Source organism: Podarcis tiliguerta (assembly GCF_965153285.1).
Source record: "Podarcis tiliguerta genome assembly, chromosome: 17".
NCBI classification, from domain to species: Eukaryota; Metazoa; Chordata; class Lepidosauria; order Squamata; family Lacertidae; genus Podarcis; species Podarcis tiliguerta.
Genome location: NC_139550.1, coordinates 7946128 through 7961937, shown reverse-complemented (window position 1 = coordinate 7961937; position 15810 = coordinate 7946128). Strand labels below are relative to the sequence as shown.

The 15810-nt window shown below is 46.9% G+C and overlaps 1 protein-coding gene across 2 annotated transcripts in view; it reads left to right on the top strand.

Moving 5' to 3' along the window:
• The window catches only part of LOC310667311 (low-density lipoprotein receptor-related protein 2-like), a 93019-nt gene that overhangs the window by 15703 nt on the left and 61506 nt on the right, over positions 1-15810 (top strand). For both annotated transcript variants that reach the window (XM_083419194.1, XM_083419195.1), the window contains exons 11-21: positions 1238-1460; positions 3502-3627; positions 4615-4842; positions 6492-6803; positions 7468-7677; positions 8233-8655; positions 9217-9432; positions 10302-10543; positions 10962-11088; positions 12107-12282; positions 14920-15106. In XM_083419194.1, the coding sequence (XP_083275320.1) occupies positions 1238-1460; positions 3502-3627; positions 4615-4842; positions 6492-6803; positions 7468-7677; positions 8233-8655; positions 9217-9432; positions 10302-10543; positions 10962-11088; positions 12107-12282; positions 14920-15106 (2470 nt within the window). The remainder of the gene's footprint in view (positions 1-1237; positions 1461-3501; positions 3628-4614; positions 4843-6491; positions 6804-7467; positions 7678-8232; positions 8656-9216; positions 9433-10301; positions 10544-10961; positions 11089-12106; positions 12283-14919; positions 15107-15810) is intronic.

Here is a 15810-nt window from a genome sequence, read left to right as displayed (position 1 = left end):
CAAACCAGCTGTCCACCTTTTCTCCAGGTTCAGATCTTCAAAGGCAGTCCCACATTGCAGTAATCTAACCTAAAGGTTACCAGAGTGTAGGCAACATAATCTAGGTGATCCCTGTCCAGATAGGGGTGCAGCTGGGCCACCAGCTGAAGTTGACAGAAGCCACTTGAGCCTTTGGCCCTCTGTTGTTGTTGTTTAGTTGTGTCCGCGTCTTCGTGACCCCATGGACCAGAGCATGCCAGGCACTCCTGTCTTCTACTGCCTCCCGCAGTTTGGTCAAACTCATGCTGGTAGCTTCGAGAACACTATCCAACCATCTCGTCCTCTGTCGTCCCCTTCTCCTTGTGCCCCCATCTTTCCCAACATCAGGGTCTTTTCCAGGGAGTCTTCTCTTCTCATGAGGTGGCCAAAGTATTGGAGTCTCAGCTTCACGATCTGTCCTTCCAGTGAGCACTCAGGGCTGATTTCCTTCAGAATGGATTGGTTTGCTCTTCTTGCAGTCCATGGGACTCTCAAGAGTCTCCTCCAGCACCATAACTCAAAAGCATCCATTCTTCGGCAATCAGCCTTCTTTATGGTCCAGCTCTCACTTCCATACATCACTACTGGGAAAACCATAGCTTTAACTATACGGACCTTTGTTGGCAAAGTGATGTCTCTGCTTTTTAAGATGCTGTCTAGGTTTGTCATTGCTTTTCTCCCAAGAAGCAGGCGTCTTTTAATTTTGTGACTGCTTTGGCGCTCTAGGAATCTCTTAATGAAGTGTAGTTTTAAGGGCTGTCCACAAAGAAAAATGCAAAACCTTGGTTTGAGGCGGCAAATGCACAGTGGTGCAGTTACATATGGCATGTGTCTGCACACAACCTCTGGAGGAAGGCTTTGCTCAGTAAACTGAACAGTGGTTTTAGTGTACACCTGGGACATGAACCTTGTTTGGTTGCCTTGACTCTGGTTGAGCTGTCTGCACTATAATGTAGCCCACGCAGGCGGCGATGGGAAGATAATAGCGCAGTAAAGAACAGGAGTGTGTGTTTGTGTGTGTGTGTGTGTGTGTGTGTGTTCCATACCAGCACTTCTGAATTGGCTTGGTGTTCTGGTGGGCAGGCAGCAGTACTCCCCAAACCATCAGGTGAACTGCTCATTAGCTGGAGAAGGCTATAGAAATTATCACTTGAAGCGCTTGGCTGCTAGTCCCCTCAGTCTGGTTTGGGAATTCTGACTTGGCATTTCTGCTCTTCAGTCCATAGAGACTATCAAGGCTGATGGCACTGGCAGGTACAGTTTCCCAGAGAAGCTGCTGAAAGCACGGACCCCTCTGGGACTCGCTGTGTTTGAGAATTCCATCATTTGGGCAGACAAAGAGCAACTGCTCTCTGCCTCCCGCACCTCCCCAGGTGTCGGCGTGTTGCTGAACTCTTCAGTGTCTTCGTTCACAGTACTGCATGAGCTCCTGCAGCCTCAAAGTAAGTAAAACTCCCGAGATCAATTTTTTTTATGAAGGGTGGATTGGAAGCATTTTTTTTAAAAAAATGAAACCAATTTTTAAATCTCTTTAGCTACATAGCTATGAGCAAGACATGTCTGGTAGCAGGAATGGTGTTATGTACTGAGTTGAATAGGATCCAAACTGCAGCAGTCTGATTGGTCCTAGAACAATAGGATCCAAAAGGCAGCAGTCTGATTGGTCCTAGAACAATGCAGCAGTATGATTGGTTGGCAGGAACCACCCAATCATGCTCCAGATAGAAGTGAATCCAGAACCTGATTGGCTTACAGTAGAATTCCGGAATTAGCTAATCATGTGCAGCCCATTGTGTAAATAATGTATATAAAGCAGATACTTTGAGGGGACATTCATTCATTCCTCCTCACCACTATGAGCTGAATAAAGAGCATGAAATCACTTTGCGACTCTGAGTATATTTCAGATGGCTATTTCATTTCCTCATTTCCATGTGTGTTTCCTTTAAATACCTATACCCATGACCAGGCAGAGTTAATATTAACAAACCGACTGTTGTCTTGGTAGAGGGCTGGGTACATGTCTGGTTGGGGGGAGCAGGCAAGTGGCCTGCCTTGGGCCAAGGGTGCTTAAGGTGACCCAAAGTCTATAAACCCCAATGGTACTGTTCTACCATAGAGCTGTCCTGCTACAACCTTCAGTTTTGCTTCCTCAAGAATCTGAAACTTGGCAGCCATAACTACTGTAATGGCCACCAGTTGGACTTGGAAGTATCTCCCAGTTGGTAGCATTCCAAGAGCTCTGTTCGGCAGAACATGCAGCTAGGTAAGCATGCACATGCTTAAGCCTCCACATACAAGGTCCTCTATGCGCCTAACACAAAAGCAGAAGTGTCCAATATAAAGGAGTCCTGTCCCTGTGTAGGGAGTGCGTCTCCAATGCAGCCTTGAACAACTCTTCACAAAATATTAAGATCTCTTTAGAGCTAGAAGGCCCATGGGCCTTGAAGTATAGGCCCCAACCCCTTTGCTCTCTAAGTAGATATCTGACCTCAGGTGTGAATACTTGGAAGTGAAAGAAATGTGCTTATTAAGGAGATCTAAGACCAAACATATTGTCTTCAGTAGCTTTTCATCCTTTCAATATTAACTCTTATCTCTGAAAGCTTTAGAACAGGCATGGGCAAGCTCGAGCTGTTTTGGGACTACAACTCCCATCGTCCCTAGCTAACAGGACCAGTGGTCAGGGATGATGGGAATTGTAGTCCCAAAACAGCTGGAGGGCTGAGTTTGCCTATGCCTGCTTTAGAAATCTAACGCTTCACATTTTAACTTGAAATGTTAAACTGCAGTGCAGTTGATCTTGTTGCCCAGACTCAAGGATCATTGACTTGGTGAAATGGTTTCTATGCACCTGCCGCATAGACAATTTGGCCCGCTAACTGTTTGAGTTTCGGCACTTTTCAAGCATTCATTTGCTGCATTGATGCTTGAGATCTAATATGTGAACTGTACTGTAAATGTGAGGTGGTTGGGGATTTGGTTGGTGCTATATGTTCAGAGTAGGCAAATCCTAATTTGCACAGCATCTTCCTTCTGTCAGTGTGCAACCTGCTTCATCTCAAAATGGCTCCAAGTATGATTTAGACCAGGGTTTCCCCAACTTGGGTCTCCAGCTGTTTTTGGGACTGCAACTCCCACCAGCCCTAGCTAGCAGGACCAGTGGTCAGGGATGATGGGAACTGTAGTCCAAAAACAGTTGGCCACCCAAGATGGGGAAACCCTGGTTTAGACAACTGCTTGCTCTTGCTATCTAAATAGCTGCCTTGGTGTCTTATACATGTTCTAAGTTCTGTAGATGGGGTGAGCCTGAAAATGAGAAGCATCTTCTCCTACTGCTGAATTCTGTGGCTGGCATCAACTTCAGCATTTGTGTGCAATACACGTGGTCTGTGCATTCACGGGAACTTAAGTTTAATTACTGGATTCAACCTAGGAAGGGGTGGACCCATTCTTGGTCTAACTTGTCATCTTGGTCACTAGGTAACACAGCTGCCTGTGCACCTGGATTGTGTAGCCATATCTGCCTTTTGTCACCTGTTCATCCCAAGGGCTACAGGTGTGCCTGTCCAGATGGCACTTTCCTCCTGCCTTCAAACCAATGTGCAGGTAGGCTTGTTCTTTTAAATCTGGGGTGAAAATCCTTCCACAAACTACTTTGAGAATCCCTCTTTGTGGGGTGGGTTAAACACCAGTGTTCAGATAAGCTTGTGCTACATTGCATTCTGGGGTTTTTATGAGAAACTGTTGGTGCTAAATTTTATCTAGCTGTTGATTAGAATAGAGATGTGTCCATGATTTGGATAGAAACCTGTCACACAGTCCCAGAAGCTCAGTTTCAGACAGGATTGTTTTGAATCTCCTGTTTTGGTCTGCTACCATGTTTTGACACACTTAAGAAAACGAAACATTGCATTGTGGAGCTGTGGGAAGGCTGGTGACCACTTCAGCCTTCCTGTCATAGAAAGATAAAGCAGGTCTATCAGCAGTTGGCTTTAATCCAGTGTGGCGTAGTGGTTAAGAGCGGTAGTCTTGTAATCTGGGGAACCGGGTTCGCGTCTCCGCTCCTCCACATGCAGCTGCTGGGTGACCTTGGGCTAGTCACACTTCTTTGAAGTCTCTCGGCCCCACTCACCTCACAGAGTGTTTGTTGTGGGGGAGGAAGGGAAAGGAGAATGTTAGCCGCTTTGAGACTCCTTAAAGGGAGTGAAAGGCGGGATATCAAATCCAAACTCCTCCTCCTCCTCTTCTTCTTCTTCTTCATCATCATCATCATCATCATCATCATAGAAATGCAAAATCCAATTGGCCATAATGCTTGTGGTAATAAATGCTTCCCCAGCATCTCATCTATAGCTTTAAACTGACTCTGAGCAACTAGCATGACTACTTGAGCATCAGCTTGTTACTCTAGCACCAAAATCAGACGGTGCAGGTATCAAGCCTATAAGATGCCCAGGTGACTACTGAAGTCATAACCTGTTCTATTTGTCATAGCAAGAGCAGTACTTGGGTTGAGTAATACGGTGACACTGAGCTGGGATGGCTAGCAAGTTGTGCAAGACTTGTTCCTCAATTCCTGTACTCTTCCTGCAGTGCTGAATGTCTTGTATTCTACTAACAAGCAAATCTACCGGCTGGAAGTTGACCCAAAGGGGACAGTGTTGCAGCAGCATGAAGTGATTCAGGAGTGGCCAGAAAACGTCTATTTCCAGGACATGGACTGGAGCAGAGGATTCGTCTACTGGACTGATGACAAAGGAGAACTGATGCGCTTCACTGAAGAGACGAAAGCGAAACTAATAATTCCTACAGGTTCGCCAGGTGAGCTCCTGTTCATTGCTGTAGAGCTTCTACGCAAATGAAGCATGGACTTCTAAAACAAACTCCTAATGATGGTGGCAAGACAAGAAATGGGTTTGGAAGAGAATTTACTTGGTTGGTTGGTTTCCAATCTGCTCCAGACTATATTTGCTCCCTACAGCAGCGGTTCTCAACCTGTGGGTCCCCAGATGTTGTTGGATTACAACTCCCATCATCTCTGAGCTCTGGCCTTGCTAGCTAGGGGTGATGGGAGTTGTAGTCCAACAACATCTGGGGACCCACAGGTTGAGAAAGGCTGCCCTAAAGCATCAACATGCAGACAGTGCAGGATGCTAAGGGAACAGCAGTTTACCTCTTTGCCCATTTTGTGATTCAGTCCTTGCAGCTAGAGTTAATGGTATACTGTATTTTTCGCTCTATAAGACGCACCAGACCACAAGACGCACCTAGTTTTTGGAGGAGGAAAACAAGAAAAAAAATATTCTGAATCTCAGAAGCCAGAACAGCAAGAGGGATTGCTGCGCAGTGAAAGCAGCAATCCCTCTTGCTGTTCTGGCTTCTGGGATAGCTGCGCAGCCTGCATTCGCTCCATAAGACGCACACACATTTCCCCTTACTTTTTAGGAGGGGAAAAGTGAGTCTTCTAGAGCAAAAAATACGGTAGTTTCCCAGCAGCACAGGGCTCGCTTCCATGTTCCTGTAACTTGAAAAGCCCTTAGCCCTTAACCCAACCCTTCCCTCTACAAGGAGTGTTTCAGCTAAGAGCTGCGAAAGAGCAATGGCAGCTTTGGCAGATGCAGCGAGGACAGTGGATTAAAGCTGTGGCAATACGCAAAGGATAAAAGCAAAACTGATGGAGGAACTGATCCTCCTCTGCAGCTGGTAGCTTAGCCCTAAAGATTACCCCTCATCCTATTTTGTGCAGCAAGTAACTCATCCCCCCCCCCGTGCACTTTTCATTGTGTAGTTCACACAGCAGAAGACCTCCAGGTAATCCTCCCAGGACATTTGACACCTGTGCAGTGCCACCAAATTTCAGCCGGGTACCACTTACCATTTTCCTTCCAGAAACAAAGGAAACACTTGCAACATAAGGTGTCCCAGAAATGCACAGAATTTTACCATTGGTGTGATTACTACCCCAGGCCGTGTTAGCAGATTGGGACAATAAAAAACGACCCATCACGCTTTCATAAGGCTCATTCATGCTTTCGCTTTCCCCTGAGAAGACTCACTGTTTACCACTGAACCTGAGCAAATGTCAATCAAGTCATCCGGTCTGATGTTTGCACCGATTTAGCGCTAAAGAGCAGGTTTTGTGGGGAAGGAAAGCAGCAGCGCAGAGGCGAAACTGCTTAGTTCCCTGTGCTTTCTAGGCACAGAACTAGGGGAAGTGTGGACAAGCCTATAGGCAAATGGCCAGGGAAAGGTCAAGAAAGCATGTGGGGGTGGCACAAACCATTTAATGTTTTGGGGCACTTCTCTAACCAAGGTCCCCCCATCCCCCCGAGCCAGTTTCAGGATGTGCAGGGAGAAAGAGGGAGGGGAAATGGAAGTTGGTTTTGCAAGTGGACGTCCTTGATGAGCTGGGCTTCCATTGAGACTGGAAGGAGAAGCTTAATTTTTTACATTTGCTTTTTTCGCCCTAGTCTGTGAAGCGGCTGTTGATATAACTTCTGGGGACCTATATTGGCTAACCTGTAGCAGAACTGAAATTAAGGTTACTAGTTTTGCTGGCATGACGACGAAGGTTCTCTATCGTGCGACGGCTGCTATCTGGCACCTGTTCCTGGACTGGAAGAGAGCATTCTTGTACTGGCTAGAAAGTGGGAAACCAATTCAGAGGCTGAACCTTGATGGAAGCAGCATCAAAGAAGTGGGGAAGGAAGCCTGGACAGAAGATCTCCCAGTTGCCTTGGACATAAGCTCGGGTAGCCTCCTCTGGGCTTCCAAAGACTATGGTAAATTACATGTTGCCTACCCCGTTATACCTTGTGTAGTTCATAGAATCATAGAATCATAGAGTTGGAAGAGACCACAAGGGCCATCGAGTCCAACCCCCTGCCAAGCAGGAAACACCATCAGAGCACTCCTGATATAATAGAATCATAGAGTTGGAAGAGACCACAAGGGCCATCGAGTCCAACCCCCTGCCAAGCAGGAAACACCATCAGAGCACTCCTGACATAATAGAATCATAGAGTTGGAAGAGACCACAAGGGCCATCGAGTCCAACCCCCTGCCAAGCAGGAAACACCATCAGAGCACTCCTGACATAATAGAATCATAGAGTTGGAAGAGACCACAAGGGCCATCAGATGGTTCTCATGCTAGCTCTGCAGCAGTAAACCAACATTGCCACTGCAAAGCCCACTTTTGATATCAGTTCCCACCCTCTAGTCTGAGAACAGGCAATATTTCCTTACTAACTGCTTTGAGGGTGTGTGTTTTCTTTTTTAAAAAAAACACAACTTTTAAAAACAATATTGGCTTGAGCCCTTATTTGCTAAGGTTGCTGGGCTGTCCCATTCAGCTTTCTAGAAACTAGTGCTGTGACTTGTGTAAATATACAACATACTTTGGTTGCTTGTTGCGATGGAATAATAAGCGTTTCCTTGTTCGTAGGGCTGAAGGTGCTGAACCTTAACACACGCAAGACATACAGTATAAAAGAGAGTTGGACCCATGGCGTGGCAGCTGTGTATGGACCTTACCTGGTGACATTCAACAAAACAACCATTGTGGTCTGGAACAGAAGATCAGGGGTGCCCTCTGCTGTGCAAGTAGCCAATGTACAGAAAGCAATGATGATCTTTGACACAAATTTGAGAACAGGTAAACTGACTTGTCACCACTGTGAATTCCTATTCTGGGCACTTAAACAGCCAGAGGGCCTTACCAAAGGGTGTGGTTCAGTCGTCCCTATGAAATATGTGCGGCAGAAAAATGCTTGCTGGTCTACATGTTTACATCATCTTTTCAGTGCATGAGTTCTTGGCTTACTGTTAGTGCCCACTAAAGCTACGGTAAGAAGTTCAGTTGCTGAATGTTTTGGACCTCAGTGTCCGGGCTGAACAATGGGGGTGGAGACGCTCCAGCAGGTATATTGGATCGAGGCCGTTTCGGGCTTTTAAGGTCAGCACCAACACTTTGAATTGTGCTCTGAAACGTACCGGGAGCCAATGTAGATCCTTTAAGACCGGTGTTAAATGGTCCCAGGGGCCACTCCCAGTCACCAGTCTGGCAGCTACAAGATGACCGCAACGCTTATTCTCAAGTGCTCTGTTTCCTATAAAGATTAAGGGTTGGCCATCAAACACACAAACTGTCCGTGCAATGTGAACAGGAGTATGAAGAAACTGGAACTGATTGCTAACTTTCTAATTGCAGTGCGTTCTGTTCCTGTTACAAAGCCTGCTGTCATAAGCACTGTTGCACCAACTACTAACCGTACTACTTCAGCTGCAGCAGCAAGACCAACAGTGCAGACTACAGCGTCGAGGACAACAGTGCTGACTACTACACCCACAACAACACCCAAGACCACCACAAGGGCGACAACACCCAAGACCACCACAAGGGTGACAACACCCAAGACCACCACAAAGGCAACAACGCCCAAGGCCACCAAGACCACAACAGTACCAAATGCAACCAATACCACTGTCTTAACAACTGTGCCCTGTGGGTGGGCTGAGCTTCCTTGCCTAAATGGGCAGGGGTGTGTGTCCTATGAATATGTCTGTGATGGAGAAGAGGACTGTATGGATGGGTCCGATGAAGACTTCTGTTCCCTCATCTGTGGTGAACCAGGTACTAAGTTCTTCCATGCTGTGTGTGAATAGCTTAATACTGCAGATGGTGAAATTTAATAATGGAGGGAGCATCTCCTACCCCATCGAGACAAAGGACCTAGCATGACAAATGTGGCTGATTGGGCTAAGGTCAAACTTTTGCAGGCCTACAGAATTGCCTAAATTATTAAAGATTTGGCTCTTGTTAGACATGCTGACTAGGGGGGAAGGAAGGGAGCAAGGGCAGGTTTCGAGGGCCTTCCCCAGCCCTCTCACTGCCTGCCAAAAGCCTTCTTCCCGTAGCTGGGAAGACACTTACTAGCCTTTGGGAAGAAGGAAGAAGGACTCAAGGACGCTGTCAGAGCACTTAGGCCTCCTTTCCAAAGCCCAGTGTTGTTGACCTGGCTTTGGGAAGGCATCAGATGTTGCTGAGAGCCGCCAAAAAAGGCCTCGTGATAGACCCCCTTACTCTATCATTTTGTTAACTTTTTTTAAAATAAGCATGCGCTTGCTTTCTCCAGTCCCACAGAAAGGCCTGGCTATTGAACTTCACGTGTTCTTGTCTCTTTCTTTCTAAAAGGAAGCTTCCAGTGTCGAAGAGGAAACAAATGCATTCGCGAGAGGTTCCTTTGCGATGGGATTCCACATTGTCCAGATGGCTCGGATGAAGCCAGCTGCTGGGTGCCAACTCCAGAGTGTGCCTTGCGCTGCGATAACAACATGCGCTGTGTGCCTGAGAGTTGGTTATGCGATGGGAGCCCTGACTGCAGCGATAGCGCCGATGAACAGGGCTGCGGTGAGCAAATACCCAGTTGGCAGAGCGGTGCCCGAATGGGTGCATTCGGCTTCCAAATTGCCAGCTTTCTACAAAAGTTCCTGACTATTAGCTTGGGTAAAGCATAGCATAAGACACATGCCCTGAGCTAACAATGCTGCCTGCTGTGTCTTAACAGGCTGCCTTTGGGAAGGTATCTTAACCTTGTCCCTGAACCTGCAGGGTGGCATCGCCGCTTGCAGCAAAAGCGCTGGTGGCACTGTCTGAACTTGCTAGAAACTTTTAAATTCAAATGATGCTTAACTCTTGAACCAGAAGCCAATGGCTTTGGACTACTGACTGTTTTGGATAATGGGGTGATGAATTCAGAATGGGCTGGAGGGCTAGGACTTGAACCCAGTAGATGTCCTGAGGCTTGTAGCATCTCTTCATCCCAAAAGCCCATTCTGCATTTGCCTGCGCAGTTACAGCTGTTGGTGCAGCAGCCAATTTGCAACCAAGGACAGCACTTTCCTGTTCCTGGTTGTGTGAAGTATCAGGATGTTCCATTCATAAACATGCAATCGGCATCAAACCTGAACCCATATGTAGCATCATGGCTTATTTGCCAAAGGGATATGTAAATATCCGCATCTCCTGGAGCTATGACAGTCGAAGGACTAATGCATATGATAGCGGGTCATTATATCTTCACACAATTTAAACTGCTGAACCATATGTCAATTCTTACAGGGTTTGTGGACCCAGATGCATTTCTGTGTAGCTTGTGTTAAATACATTTTACATTGATCCTTGCGGGGAGAATGCATTCAACTGTTCATGAATCCTATTTGAGTGAAATCTCTTGGGTGCTTTCTAGAAACAATAAACTCTGCTGTCTGTCCCTGCAGTTCATGCAAAGTGCACTGAGCAGGAATTCCAATGCAGAAGTGGCCAGTGTGTGTCGTACTCCCTGCACTGCGATGGAGACCGTGACTGTAAGGATGGCTCCGATGAAGTTGGCTGCCCAGTAGCCCCAAAACTACATTTCTGCCATTCGGATGAAGTCAATTGCCCTAAAAGTGGAGAGTGCATCCTCAAGGAATGGCTCTGTGATGGCGATAAGGACTGCAAAGATGAATCTGATGAACAGGTAGGGGTGTGTGTGTGTGTGTGTGTGTAAACTGGCAACGAACGCAGAGTGCCATCAAATGGGCTATTTATAAAGATCCGATCAGTTACAAACATATATTAAGGGCAGGAGACAGCTATTCCGTTTCTTTTAAAGCAGTAACATTTACATGCAAGCATGTGTTTTCTACAGCACCCGGCTAGTCCAAAAGTTACAGTATTTGTGATGGGCATGGACAACAAAGAGGTTGCTTTTTAAGCAAGCAAAAATTCATAGCAGCCAGCTGCAAAATGAAGCACCGCTGAGTGCTCCAAACTCCATTTCTAGGTTGTGTAGTTATCCCTGCAGCACAAGAAAACTGCAAAGGAGAAATCGTGTGTGTGTGTGTGTGTGTGTGTGTGTGTGTGTTCCCTTTTGCTTGAATGCCTTCTCCTTGCAGGACTGCAGTTTGCCAGAGCACAAGTGCGGTGACAACCAGTGGCAATGCAGAAGTTCTGAGTGTATCCCGGACCTATGGTACTGTGATGGGCAGGCAGACTGCAGAGACAGGAGTGATGAGGCTTCCTGTAAGTACTCTTTGCGTTTCCCTTGCAAGAGCTTTTGCTGGTGCTTAAAGTCTTTACCGTTGAACTGCTCTCCCCTTTGGACTTATGTGGCACTCCCACTCAAGAGCCACGAGAAAAATATCTTGCCCTTTAAAAGTCTTAGGTGGTGAAATTACTTGTGCTGTTCAGCAGCAGAGAAATCACATTCTGTAAAGGAGAAATTGAAACGAGTACGGAGGGGGAAATCCTCAAGTGAACACCTTGAGGCTAGTCTAGAATAGCAGAAGGAAGAGTGGATTTGACAGCCTTGCAGCTTCATTGTGTTAGGGAGCAACCTGCACTTTCCATAGAAAGCTTCTCCGCTTTTTGGAGAAATGGCAACACCCAGCGCTAGGTGTAGAGTGGATCAGAACTTCTAATACAAGAGTGAGGAACCATTGGCTCTCCGGTTGTTGCTGAACTACAACCCCTGTCAGCCCAAAACAAACATGGCCCAGGACGATGGCATTTAGAGTACAACATTTGGTTCCCCAAACCTGCCCTAGTAGGCATTCCTTCAAGCTTGTTAATGAGCCTGCAGTAATTTCATCAGCAATGCAAGTGCGGTAGTCTTCACTGCCACCCATTTTGCTCTTCAGAACATGAGCAGGATTTGACCCTGCTGTGTGGTATTCCCTTAGCAGATGAACAAAATGAAAGCCAAAGTACATGCAATAGCAGCAGACCTTAAAAAAATAAATCCACATCTGCCCCAGTGGGGTTGGAGGTGCAATTTTAAAGGGGATGGGGGCTGCTGCTGAATCCTCCCCTCCCCTTGCAGTTCCTCCCATTATCTCTTTTTATCACCAGACTCGGGAGGAACTGGAAAACCAAACTCTTCAACTCTCAGTTGCATGCCCTCCTTCTTCACTGCCTTTAAAGCCCACTTTAAACTGCTGTAACAGCCTGGCCTCTTAAGAGTTCTGAAGACCCACTTATTTCTGCTCTACGTTTTAATGCTGGTACAGTCTTTGAGGGGGTTGTTCTTTCTGTTACACAGGCAAGCCGAGGAAGTGCCTGGGCTATGAATTCCAGTGTGGCGAAACCTGCATTAATTACACTCTGGTGTGCAATGGGAGACCAGACTGTCAGGGTGGGATGGATGAAGGCAGGAATTGTGCTCTTGCATGCCGGCGGTCGTGCTCCCAGATCTGCTACAAGTCTCCTAGCGGGCCTGTAAGTTTGCTTTTTCTTGGATGTTGACTATACTACCACTTTGGGCTTGTGGGAGATTAGCAGCCAAACCTAACCAATGCATATTCTTGCTAGTTAGCATGAGAAGGGGCTAGGTCCACAGAGTTGTATTGTTGTTGTTGTTTAGTCGTGTCCGACTCTTCGTGACCCCATGGACCGAAGCATGCCAGGCACTCCTGTCTTCCACTGCCTCCCGCAGTTTGGTCAGACTCATGTTTGTAGCTTCGAAAACACTGTCCAGCCATCTCATCCTCTGTCGTCCCCTTCTCCTTGTGCCCTCCATCTTTCCCAACATCAGGGTCTTTTCCAGGGAGTCTTCTCTTCTCATGAGGTGGCCAAAGTATTGGAGCCTCAGCTTCTGTCCTTCCAGATCTGTCCTTCCAGTGAGCACTCAGGGCTGATTTCCTTCAGAATGGATAGGTTTGATCTTGCAGTCCATGGGACTCTCAAGAGTCTCCTCCAGCACCATAATTCAAAAGCATCCATTCTTCGGTGATCAGCCTTCTTGATGGTCCAGCTCTCACTTCCATACATTACTACTGGGAAAACCATAGCTTTAACTATATGGACCTTTGTTGGCAAGGTGATGTCTCTGCTTTTTAAGATGCTCAGAGTTGTATTGCTGCCATGCAAATACACAGGCCATAGAAATACAATTGGTAGACAGGGCACTGTATGATGTCATTTACCCTCGTATCCTGGAGAGGGAGGAGCATATAGTACGTTTTGTTTCCCCCCCCCCTCCTCCTTTGCCCAGCGTTAGATGCAGCTATGCCTCCACTTGCTCCCCCTTTAGGCACTTGCCTGAAGCTGGTTATATTGTAAACATAAGCATTTCACCTGCATAGTTTTTACTGCTGCATTTGCTTTGAACCAGTGCAAGAATATAAGTAAGTAAATTATATTTTTGAACCCAAGCTGTCGCCTTCTCCTTCGTTAAGCAATGTACGAAAGGGCAAGCCACCATACTTCAGAGCTCTTTTTATTTTGCTGCCAAGGATGGGGTTTTGAAACCCTGTTCAGCTCACACATGTTGGGAGTCTGGAGGGATGAATTGCAATTCATATATCCTCCCCTGCCCATTAGAACCCATTCCACAGGGCTCTGCATTGAGTGACTTCTAAACTGACTGCTGCTTCTGCCAGGACAAAGCTTGCTAAGGCTCTTTCCATGAAAGCCAAATTCCTCGGTGCAGGAAAGTGGCAGATAGCTATATTGTCCAGTGTGGCGTAGTGGTTAAGAGTGGTAGTCTCGTAATCTGGTGAACCGGGTTCGCGTCTCCGCTCCTCCACATGCAGCTGCTGGGTGACCTTGGGCTAGTCACACTTCTCTGAAGTCTCTCAGCCCCACTCACCTCACAGAGTGTTTGTTGTGGGGGAGGAAGGGAAAGGAGAATGTTAGCCGCTTTGAGACTCCTTCGGGTAGTGATAAAGCGGGATATCAAATCCAAACTCTTCTCTTCTTCTTCTTTTATAACATGCACGTCGGCTTCGTTACTCAGTTTTAACCTTGTGTTGGCCCAAATGCCATTTAAAATGGAATGTCTGCTCACTTAGAGGTCTGTATGCATTTCCACCATTCCAGTTCTGAGTCGGAAGATGGGCATTCAGGGGATGGCATATTGGTCAACTTTTTCCAGCAAGGCTACCGGCTGAAGCCAAACTTTAATGCGTCTGCTTGCTTGGCAACCATGTTTGGTTTCATTTTAAAGTTAATATTAGGTACGGGGGATGGGGTTTCTATTAGGAAACCAGTTCCCTGCCCTCAGCCTTAGTAGGAGGTGGAGAAGCTCACTGTACCAGTAGGGATTTTGCAAGTCTAATTGCAGCGGTGGAGAATTTTCATTTGTGATCACAGGTGGGGAGGGAAGGAATGTTCACTGCATTCCTGGTTGAAACGGTGGGCCTCTTGCAGTCTCTCACTCTGTGTCTGTGCATGATTGCTAACCACTACATTAGTTGTCAGAGCAGACTGAGAGTGTTCTCTTAATAGCTATATGTTAAGAAAAAGCTGCATTGAGCATATTTCCCTCTTTATTTCTGTCCCCTACCTAATAATAATAATAATAATAATTAATAATAATTTATTATTTATACCCCGCTCATCTGGCTGAGTTTCCCCAGCCACTCTGGGCGGCTTCCAATCAAGTGTTAAAAACAATACAGCATTAAATATTAAAAACTTCCCTAAACAGGGCTGCCTTCAGATGTCTTTTAAAGAGAAGATTGCATGAATCATCACCTATCATTCATGCTTAGAGGACCCTTCAAATTGCCTCACACTTCACGAGCTGCAGCCGCCAACCTAGAAAGCTATAGCTCTTCATTTCCCAGTTCTGTTAAAGGGAACATCTTTCAGATCCAGGCTCCCTTGTCTGCCTGCTCTGTGAATGGGTAGGTCAAGCTTCCATCCTGTCCTGCTGGGATTCTTTCGGCTTGATGGAACGCACAAAGCAACCAATCAGTCTTGAGCAGCAACGATCATTTCACTTTTCTCCAGCAGCGACTTTTCATACATGAGCGTTCCAGCATGAAAGCTCTGAATGAAGATGATAAAAGCGACCCGCTTGCCTGCAACACGAAGACCCAAGTTTCTTTTAACGTAACCTTCTCCTTACAGAAATGTGCTTGCTACGAAGGATTCCGGCTAAGGAGCGACAGGCGCGCCTGCAAAGATATCAATGAATGTAAAGAGCTGTCGGAGGAGAAATGCAGCCAGACTTGCGTCAACACAGAGGGAAGCTATATGTGCACTTGCCACCCTGGCTACATGCTGGAACCAGATGGCCACACCTGCAAAGTACTTGGTAAGGCCCTGTAAACGTGTAGCTTGCCTCTTCTGGTAGGCATATGTCTGCGTGGTTCAGTGGATTGAGCTGAGCTTGCTTGAAGTGAAATAAAAGAATCTGGTTTCAGGTACATGCACCCACAGAGGGACGAGGGTGGCGCTGTGGGCGCCCAGGACTTGCCGATCAGAAGGTCGGCAGTTCGAATCCCTGCGACGGGGTGCGCTCCCGTTGCTCGGTCCCTGCTCCTGCCAACCTAGCAGTTCGAAAGCACAACAAAGTACAAGTAGATAAATAGGTACCGCTCCGGTGGGAAGGTAAACAGCATTTCCGTGCGCTGCTCTGCTTCGTCAGAAGCGGCTTAGTCATGCTGGTCACATGACCCGGAAGCTGTACGCCGGCTCCCTCGGCCAATAAAGCGAGATGAACGCCGCAACCCCAGAGTCGGTCACGACTGGACCTAACGGTCAGGGGTCCCTTTACCTTTTTAGACTGCTTAAACTTGGGACCAGGTAACAGAAGGGTTCAACACAGGTTTCCAAAAGCAGCATTGCTTTGCAAAGACTGAAGCTGCAAACAAATGAAAAGAAAGCTGGCGTAACTTGCCAAGCATTGCTTTTCACCCAAATACAAGTGTGGGGAGTAATGTTAAGTGCAGCAGAAACTTAAAAAAGAAAAGAAAAACTGGCTGGCAGGCGATTCGCTTTCAAGCTTTCACTTGTGTC